The sequence below is a fragment of the Zootoca vivipara genome, chromosome 4 (genome assembly GCF_963506605.1).
Source record: "Zootoca vivipara chromosome 4, rZooViv1.1, whole genome shotgun sequence".
Classification (NCBI taxonomy): domain Eukaryota; kingdom Metazoa; phylum Chordata; class Lepidosauria; order Squamata; family Lacertidae; genus Zootoca; species Zootoca vivipara.
Window position 1 is genome coordinate 10,750,127 of NC_083279.1, and position 10,543 is coordinate 10,760,669.

The following is a 10,543-nucleotide window of genomic DNA, read 5'->3' on the forward strand; positions in this document are numbered from 1 at the left end:
GACTCGAACCTGGTTCACCAGATTACGAGTCTACCGCTCTTAACCACTACACCACATTGGCCATGGGTCACACTATAAAAGTTATATCCGTGAAAAACCCTAATACATAAATTTGAGGAATATATTCAGGTCAGTACTTTACTACATTATACTCTGACTGGATCCTTTATAACCCCGCCCTGCCCCCAGCCCCGCTCTGGAAAAATACTATCAAGACAACCAAGTCTGTTGCCCTGAATTTTGTGCTCTCAAAATTCTGAAGTAGCCAATACAGTCAAACCTTGGTTTGTGACTGCCTCCGTTTGCAACCGCTTCGGTTTCCGACCACCGCGGACCCAGAAGTGTTTACATCCGGGTTCCGCGGTGCTCGGATGCGCAGAAGCGATCTGCGCAGCGCGTGCCTGCGCAAATGTGCTCTATCGGCGAGCGAGCAATTTGAGCGACCGCCTCCACGTAACGGATTGCGGTTGCAAACCGAGGTACCACTGTACTGCTTCTTTAAAAGTATGCTAGTTACTGTGTCGGCCTGTGTACTTTGGCTACTTAAAAAGCATAAATTGGATTTAGGCTGCCTTCAAGCATTTCTTAACACAATCCAAGGTTTAGGACAAATCATGAAATTAGACATCAGACTTCTTCCCTGAAATAAAAGATTGCCTGTAAATAGTTGAAGGGCAGCAGGTTTTTCTCTGTTATAGTCACCACAAACATACACAGTACAATTTACAATGGACTAGAAGACCAACCATGACAAATCTTTGTATATAAGTGAAACTGATACTGTGGCATGAGCTTTCATTTCCACCCTCCTTTCAAGCTTCCATTGTAAATACTGTCATAAGGAAAAACCTTAAGATCAAGGTAAGGGCAACGCACTGGAAGACACTGGTTGCTATGTGGAAAGGATTCTTCCAGGAGAGGGAGGCAGGCAGGTAGGTAAAGATAACACCGGGAGCCTGTTCCCGTTCCAGCTGAAGCATCTCTTCTCCTTCCACAGGGTCATCGGCCACCAACCACCCCGTGACAAGGAGCCTGATAACTTGTTATATTTTTGATATTGTTTATTCTGATTTTATTAATGTATTTTGATGTTCACTGTAAGCCTACTTGGAAATATATGTGTCAGGAAAGTCAGGATAAACAGTAAGTATAATAAACAAACAATAAATAGTAAGCTATTCAACAGCCAATCAAATAACACTGATTAAGGCGGACTGAAAAGCACAACATACTGTTTTCTTAAATGACAAAATCTAAAAAGCCAAAACATAAAATGCGGAAGGATGGCTGAGAGACTCTTTCTCATTTATCAGAACAATAGGAGTCCCACATATCTATTCACAGTTGAATGATTAAGTTCAATGAAATATCAGTGTCTCTTAGTGTGAGTGTGTATGTATACACACAAGGGAAATTCACCACCGTTCCACCTGACTGTTGTAATCCTCAGTAACAGCTAGTGTTTCTGCTTCCTCTTCTTTTTGCCATTCGTGGACCTTCTGTTCACGCAAAAATTTTCGCTCCTCTCGTCGTTTTTGGCGATTTAGTTCATGTTCTTCTTGCTTAGCATACTGAAAGCGCTGCAGAAATAGGTCTTTAGCGTATTCATACAGCTGCATATCCAGGAAGTTCAGCTCTTCGATACGCTTCCGCACTGACTCACTGATATCCACATTAGAGGCTCGAGTGATATTGTACTGAGTGAACGGAGAGATGAACTCCAGGTTAAATGTCCTCTCAAAGAGATATTGAGTTTTTCTCTGAAATTCTGTAAGCCCAAAGAAGGCCATGTTTTTCAAGTTGTTCTTGGCGCTTTGCAGAAGGATCATGTTTCTTTCACTTTCATTCATAAAGGTCAAATTGTAACATCCAACCAGGCTGAGGTCTGCCAGCATGCGCACCTGCCGACTGTTAGCCAAATTATGGCCACAATTCATGAATTCCTGCAAGCTGACCCCAGACCAGTCATCCCCTCGGTAACACATAGGCAGTTCCTCTGGTGTCGGGCTCCTCCCGTCACACATGTGGAGGGAAGTCTTCCATGTTGCACCCCTTTGAACATGTTTCCATTCACTCAAGTACCGTGACACAGGGTCTCTCAGCATTGTGATGTAATAGAAGTTCCTGAAAGAATTAAGAAAAGAAATTAAGGTTTCAGGGGTGTGTTGCTTCCTTTAATTAGTCAATTATTAATTGAAGAACATCAAAGAAATGTCTGGAATTGGATATGTTTGACACTGGAATATGATATCACTCAGATAATCTCATCTGTATTACTATTTTCTTTCTTTATAAGATTTCTTATCTACCCCACACCTTAAGATTCCAGAGTAGGTAACAACATAGAATTAAAAACAAGTGAAACAGTTTATACAGTCTGTAGAAAAGTAATAGGGCTTTCTGGTGAGAGCTGGATTTCCTCCAGCTTTCTGACACATGTTCTTCCTCTGTAAAAGTCAAATTAAATCCAACAGTGTGAGATCCAGGATTAGATTTCTTACTTTTTTATTTAAAAAACCCGTAGCAGTACCCCACCCCCACCCCTCTGGGTTTAATCAGGACTGCAGTGTTGGAGAAGGGGGCATTAGCCCTTTCTCCCCGTACCGTTTTCCCAATGAAAATTGGTCCCAAAGCAGTAGGGCAAAACACAGAAGTGTTAAACTGGTACTGAAAACTTTTTCTCCATAGGGCAAATAGCAATGAGGGATTTTCATCAAGAAAAGTGTATAGGGGGCAAAGTAAATCCTTTCTCTCCCAGTCACACAATCCTAATCAGATTCCCACCCCGGTGGTTGTTGTTAAACATATGAAAAAACAGTGAAATATGCAATAATTGATTTCCTGTAGTCATGTAAAGTTCAACTCTGAGAAGCAATACAGAAATGAATTTTTATGTGACAAACATTGTAGGGTCTCTCATCTAGCATTTAATCTCCAAGCTACAGCAATGTAATAGTTAAGAATCCTATTTTTTTATATTTATATTTTCACAAGTGCCTGATTTAAGGTTTGGTCTTAAATAAACCTTAGCTTAGAAAATTCTACTTTTTGGCTTGGTTTAATCAATATATCTTGCATCAGGACCGGCCCTGCCTACTAGAAGGAGCATTTCCACCCCCAGCGTTCAGCCCGAACACTGAGGTCTAGCTCCGAAGGCCTTTTGACAGTTCCCTCTTGGTGAGAAGTGAAGTTACAGGGAACCAGGCAGAGGTACTTCTTGGTAGTGGCATCTGCCCTGTGGAATGTCCTCCCATCATATATCAAACAAATAAATAAATAACTAAATGACTTTTAGAAGACACTTGAAGGGAAGTTTTTAATGGTTGGTGTTTTATTGTGTTTTTAGTATTTTGTTGGGAGCCGCCCAGAGTAGCTTGGAAAACCCAGTGAGATGGGCAGCACAACAGCAGCAGCAGCAACAACAACAACAACAACGGGGGAGGAGACCAGCAGTGCCTCCTATTCACCAAGAGGCCACTGTAGAGATGACATGGGGGGGGGAGGCAGCCTCCAATAAGCGTGCTATTTCTGTTGCTGCCACTGTGGCGGCAGCAGGTGATGCATTTCTTGGAGGCTAGATCTGCTGCCACTATGGATCCTGCTGTCTGAAGTAATTGCCTCACCTTGCCTCATAGGTGAGCCGGTCTTGTCTCGCATCATATCATACAAGAGCTTCTGAATAAGCTCGGACAACAAACTGCATCCACTAAAACACATAAGCACACACACTCTCCAGCCATGTGAAAATTTAATATGTTTTATATAAGGCAAAAGAAAAGGAATGTGTACCGTTTGGAAAGTTGTAAGGGCTAAATAAGAAATGCATATTATGCGGTGGATCTCTAAGGAGATTCAGTCATCTGTGGCCTCTGGCCATGCAATAAAGGAAGATGTCACTTTGTCCTTTAGCTTTTCTCCAGCTTTCTGAATAATTATGAAATTATGGAAAATCTGGCATTGTCAGATGCCCAGAGGCTACAGGTAATCACTTCTCCATGCAGCAACATGTGAGTTGTAAGCAGCCACTGCTAACTTCCCAGTCACCATTTTTGTTCTACACATAGATCTGATCAGAGAGATGTACTGCTCTGAAAGAAAAGGACAAGCTTAAATTGCCTCAAATCCAAATGTTTGGTATAATAGGGCTTTTCACAATTGCATCATCTGTGCCTGAATGCTGCCTAGAAACAGAAACAGCAGCTTGTGAATTATTTCTATCCTTCCTAATCAATCCTAGCTATAATCCCCCCCTTCATCATCTTCACATGATGTAATACTTTCTCAATACACATGCATCCTTCCCACCAGTCTCCTCCAACACATTTAAAATTCCAAATACAAGACAAGCAGGTTGATAGCATTGAGGTAGATTCAATTAAGTAAATATGCTTACATCACGGAATCAGGGACAGCCCAAGATATGTCTGTGGTGAACAATGATATGGCACCCCCTCTATTCCTTGTAGAGAAGCCAATTGGATTGAAAATGGAACCTTAGTTCAACCCTGGCAATAGGAGAGCAGCCTCTACTGGACCAGGCTAGCTTAGAGGGCTCTGTGCTGCCTACATGCCATGTATAATTGCATCCGCCAACCCCCTGCCACCTCCCCACTGTCATCTGCTGCATTATTCTGTTTTATGGTAGGGCTGGTTCTGCAGGAGCCTGGTACAGTATTGTCAACAATATTTCTCCCCAAGCATAGTTCCGCAATGACCTTAGCCATCCAGGATATGACTAGACTCACCATCTTCAATAAAAAACCTCCTCAGTCTCACTCTGCCTTTTGTATGTTAACAACAGAAATGCAATCATTTCTTGACTTCCCTTTCAAAGTCTTATCTAAGCCTACGTTGTTTTATGGTACTATTGTTAATGATTTTACCTCTACAAGCTGCTTTGAACCAAATTGTGAGATACAAATCTAATTAACAAGCATTGCAAATTCTAACTATGAAATAAGTTATATGACAAAGTAATTTCTAAGGGCCATTTTGCACATCTCTCTTATGGGGGCGAAGAAGTCAGCACACACAGCTTGTTAGCAAGTAATAAATACATTTACCATTTTAAGCCAACATGGTGAATCATAAATCTTTTATAAAGTAATCTCTCCTATAAAAGTAATGTACAAAAAGGCCTTAGCAACAGTAAACATAGCAACAATACTTTGGAAGCCTTGAAGCATTTTAAAATATTAGGAGGACAATATAAGACAGAATGACTACTCAGGGGGAAAGGATCATAGAAAGCAGACAGCAAAGGAAAGAAGGCACTTTTTAATTAAGAATAAAATTTCTTATACTAACTATACAATGCTCTGTTAAATCCTCTCCAAGCAGCACTCCTTTAGGAATAATTACTTAAAATAAAAATAAAAAAGACAATACTTGATGTAACCGTTAACATGCTTGCACTACTATCGCCAAAGTAGAAAGGAAGGGGGGGAAACAAATTCTGTCACCATTTTGTAATATGTGCTATTGACAATTCTACTAATTGCCAAAAACCCAGAAATGAAATTTATTTGGGAGAAATGAAATTTATTTGGGAGAATATTTGGGAACACTCTAACCAAAAGCCTTATCCGTGCATAATGCTAAGCCGTGGTTAACATTAATTGGAGTTAATAAAGCAGTTAAAATCTAGGCATCTTCCAGACGATCACTTGTACCTTGGCTTTTTATACCACAGCATAGTTTCTCTCCTCTCCCTGCTGCCCTCCCCACAGCTTCAGACTGCTATCCAAACACCCTTATGCTGCCTATAGACTGGCAATACCTCGCTTTGTCATTAGTGTCACCAGCCTGCTTGCTATTAGGCAACAGGATGGATGGATGGATGGATGGATGGGGCATGGGAAACCTGACATCTGCTATACCAGTTCTGATCCTCATCCCCTACAACAAAAAGGAGAAATAATTAATTCACCCTTTCCATGTCCCATGCTAGGTTGGAAGTTTAACAACAGACGCTGTGAAGAGAGGCATTTGTCCTCTTCCTTCCCTCTTCTTTTCAGTCTTACCCACTTTTCTCAAGCTGTGATCCTTCTATTCCTCCCAGGGTTCAAGTTGCATTTCCTACAAAGTTGCTCAAGATCCTTTTAAATGGATGAAAGGGAGTCTTGATGGCCTGGGAACCTGCAATCATGTCATATCTCCCACCCCACTCCAAAAAAAAAAAAAAAGTGCTTGAAGAAAAGGTGGCAATGACTCTTAAGTTGCTCATTTGAATGCACACCCTTTCCGACACATCCCAATGCATCCTTGTGGTGCCTTTAATTTTTTCTCGCCTCACAGCGCAGCAGCAGTGAAAGCTAGAAAGTGCTTTCAGAACATGACGTGGGGAGTGGGACAAGCAGCTGTTGACAGGCACAGTTAAATGCATGAGTGACAGCAACCGAACCTTGGGAATGGTCTGAATTTCTGCAGCTCTTCACTCATGGCTTTGGAGCCTTTGGGTGGTGACAACTTCTTAATCATAGTTAAGAAGGAGCCGGTTTGGGCTCCATACTAAGGTATGGTTAATGTTACTCAAGTTTATAAACCAACAACAACCCTTAATGAACAAGGAAGTTGTAACCATGGCGACAGTTATTTGCAATAGTCAGTTATAGCACCAGGGGGGAAATTAGGGGAAGGGGCAAGAAAGAGTTCAGGGAGGCAAGTGGGGTGAGCTCCTTGTTTGAGCCTAAAGCCATGGTTAACCATCAGGGCTGGGTTTAGATGATCAGCTTTAACTATGGTTAATTTAACCATGATATATAAACCATGACTTAGTAGTACCACAAAAACGGTGTCATCCAAAACTGCATGATCCATATCAAAAGGTCATGGCCAAAAAGGAATCTTTTTGTGATAGGAAAGTGCTATTATAACAAACTTTTTGAAACTCTAAATATTCATCATCTCTATCTGTGTGCTTGCTGACACACTCAAAGAACTCTGAAAGGTGAGTGATACAAGTCTTACGCTTCCAGAAACCATGCTGGTTCTGCTTCAGCAGGATTTGTACATCTTTATATTTGGTAATTCTATCATCCATAATGCTTCCCACCAGTTTTACTGGGACAGATGTTAAAGTCTGTAATTTCCAGGATACTCTCTAGAACCCTTTTTGAAAAATTGGTGTGGATGATAATCTTAGGGATAAGTTGTGTATTTTTGTTAGAGGTTCAACAACTCCACATTCAAGTTGTTTAACAACTATTGGGTGAATGCCATCCAGGACCAGTGTTTTTATCATTTGTAATTTTTTATTAAGGCCAAAAGCTTTGTCTCTTGTCACCACCCTTCCTGAAAAAATTAGCACAGACGTAGGGAGCTGCCCTATATCTTCAAAGTGAAAAAAGATGCAAAGAATCCATTCAGCTTCTATGCAATCTCCTTCTCCCTCCTTTAGTACACCTCTGACACCCTTCTTGCCTCTCTAGCCTTCCTGCTTAGGGATGCTGAAAGAATCCATTGGAAATGGACCATTGGCCCATTCACCTGCCACTGCACCATGGATTCTTGCTCCAGACGGCAGATCTAGAACTAATGGGTGGAAATTGCTAGGTAGCAGAGTTCTGAACTTTTGAACAGTCTAAGCTGTTCAACAAAGGAACAAACTCCTTCAGGAGGTGGTGAGCTCTCCCTTGCTGGAGATATTTAAGCAGAGGCTGGGCTGCCATGTGTCAGGAATGCTGTAGTTACTTCCTGCATTGCAGATCCTGCCTTGAGTAGACAGTTAGACTGGATGACCTCCAAGGCTCTTCTATCGCCAGCCCCTGCAGCTAATTCTCAAGAGTTTTTTTTAATACGCATTGTTGTTAATTGGGCATGAAGCAAAACCGAATGTCCTCAAAACATTCTCTCCTGAGTGCCTCATTACCAAAGAGATTATTCAGCAGGAACTTGCCCTAAATTATAGGGCTAAAACAAAAAACAAAAAAACCCACACACCAAGTTAAGAAAGAACAGCAAAGGAAAAGTTCACGGTTGAAGTTAACACAGAGGAGCCAGTGCAAAAATAGATCTCCACCTGAGTCATCTTTCAGCAGACAATACATTAATAAAGTATGAGACCCTTACATCTGATCCATTGATAATATTCCTTGGATTTCTTCAGACAGCCTTGGCATCCTTCAGCAAGGTTTGCCTGACAGTGGGGAAGCAAAGGCAGTGCTAGGGGGAGGGGAGGGGGGGAGGAGGAATGCTGTGGTGAGAACGGCTAGAAAGAGATCATAAGACACTGTCAAGTGGTGGAACTGTTCTGGGCTAAATTTAGAGCTAATTAGTGTGCCGACACAATCTGATGCCTACTGAGCTGAATGTTGCTCACCAGCCATGTACTTGACAACCCCCATGTTTTTGCAGTCCTGGGCAGTCAGAAAAACCAGGAGCTTCACCAAGCTTCCAGCAGGCATCTACACACAATTGGTGGGCTGCGTTCAGCCAGTCTGTAATTAAAATTGTGCCAATAACCACCACACACCTGTGAATAAGTAGCCATCTCTCTGATCTTATTCTTCCTTAGCCATGATTCATTTGAAGCTATTACTTCAAATATCTAGTAGGTTTCCCCCCACTGTAAATAAATCTCGAGAATAGTTCAGCACATATCTTTCTAAGCACCAAGACACATTTTAATTGGCATCTCTCTTCCTCTCACTGAACATGTATCAGCACTGACATGTTCACCTAACTGTACTCAAGCAGTTACACATTTCAGAATCACCCACACAGCACACAAATCACTAATCGCTCTGCATAATTGTTGCCATCTTTAGTTTGTAATGCATCATTTCTTATTGGTGTTGCTTCAGTCCATTAAGACCAACATAAGGACAGCAGGGCTGGATCAGACCAAAGGCCCATCTAATCCTGCATTCTGTTCTCACAGTGGCCAACCAAATACTAATGGGAAGGCCACAAGCAAGACAGTACTTTATAATGTACTAGCTGACCCGGCCACGCGTTGCTGTGGTTCTTTCCTGTGACCCCCCCACCCTGTCACAATCCATGACGTATCCTGCCCCTCCTCCCTCCACCCCGGCTCATCCCTGTATTTCCGTAGGATACCCTTCCCTCTGTTGTCCCTGGGGAGTGTTGGCCCCTCCCCCCTGTATCTCCATACCTTGGCCCCCAACCTCGAAAAGGAACTGTTAGGTTCTGGGTTCTATTTCCCAGCATGCACTTTTGTCTGAACCCTCTGTTGTTCCTGGAGTGTTGGCCCCTACCCCTGGTATCTTCCCACATTGGCCCCCATCCTTGGAGAAGGAGCTGTCAGTTTCTGGGTTCCATTTCCCAGTATTTACTTTTGTCTGAGCCCTCTGTTGTCCCCTCCCCCTGTATCTCCATACATTGGCCCTTGCACACGCATCGTGAACATTTCTATATGTTTAGATTAAGGATCGGGGATGATGATGTGCCCTGGGACCCAGAGAACTACTTAAAGAATCCCAACCCGGGGAGGGGGGGGTCAAATAGTGAAGCCCCACAGCCCTGTAGCAACAGACAGGCCCAGACAGAAGGAGGGGGATCATATGGGCCACTTGGCTGGGGCCTCCGAATCCAAAGCGGGCCTCGGTCAGCATATTCACAATCAGTAAAATGAAATAAGTAACTAAGGGGTTAAAAACAGGGACACATTATCTTATCTACCTGGGCCGTGCCTCTGTCTGGGCCTGGCAATAGAAGGCCGTTCAGAAGTAACCGAGTTGTTCAGTTCCATAAAAAAACCCAGGAAGTGGCATGGGGAAGGTAGGGAATTGTAAATGGGGTGGGGGTGTGTGCACTGCAAATATCTGAGGACTTAAACTGGGGAGAGAAAGTGAATGGTTGTGGGTTTTTTAAAAGAGACAGAGGCTTACAATCAGTTGTTTCTCCTAAAATAAGACATAACCATAAAATAAATCATATTTATTTTTGTCTTGTGGATTTTTTGGGGGTAGTGGTGCTAAATTGTAAAGTAAAAACCCCTTGCAGTGTAGGGGCCTACATAAATCAAAGGCCGTGCTGCGGCCTGTGGCAAACCCCTCCTCCGGCAGGCCCCGACCTCCACTTGGCAATGTTGGTTCTTTGGTGGGGTTTTTTTTTGGGTGGGGGTAGTGTTGCTAAATGGTAAAGTAAAACCCCTTGCTGTGCAGGGGCCTACATAAATCAAAGGCCGTGCTGCGGTCTGTGGCAACCCCCCCCCCCCGCCCAGGCAGGCCCCGACCTCCACTTGGCAATGTTGGTTCTTAGGTGGGGTTTTTTTTGGGGGGGTAGTGGTGCTAAATGGTAAAGTAAAACCCCTTGCCGTGTCCCCAAGTGTGTTGCTGTGGGTTATCCCCCTCCCCGGGCCTAGTGGAGGCCTGTCAGCCTGTCAGGGGCCTAAAACAAAGTCCTAGATAAAATGGCTGCCTTGGTGTGTTTAAGTTGCTTGGTTGATGATGATGTCATTCGGTTTGTGGGTGTGGCTTAGATTTCTCAGGAAGGGAGGGGGTGGAGGAGGGTACTACGCCACTTGAGGGCGCTGTTTGAGTTGGTGGGAAATCATTTCTGTACCTGCGCAGGTGTGTGA

At 43.2% G+C, this 10,543-nt stretch overlaps 1 protein-coding gene across 1 annotated transcript; it reads right to left on the bottom strand.

Moving 5' to 3' along the window:
* Positions 1-202: 202 nt before the first annotated feature.
* On the bottom strand, positions 203-2,152 carry LOC132591101 (heparan-sulfate 6-O-sulfotransferase 3-like). Its single transcript, XM_035116268.2, has one exon. It carries the CDS (start codon positions 2,103-2,105, stop codon positions 1,416-1,418), a length of 690 nt encoding a protein of 229 aa, XP_034972159.1. The 5' UTR covers positions 2,106-2,152; the 3' UTR covers positions 203-1,415.
* Positions 2,153-10,543: the final 8,391 nt, after the last annotated feature.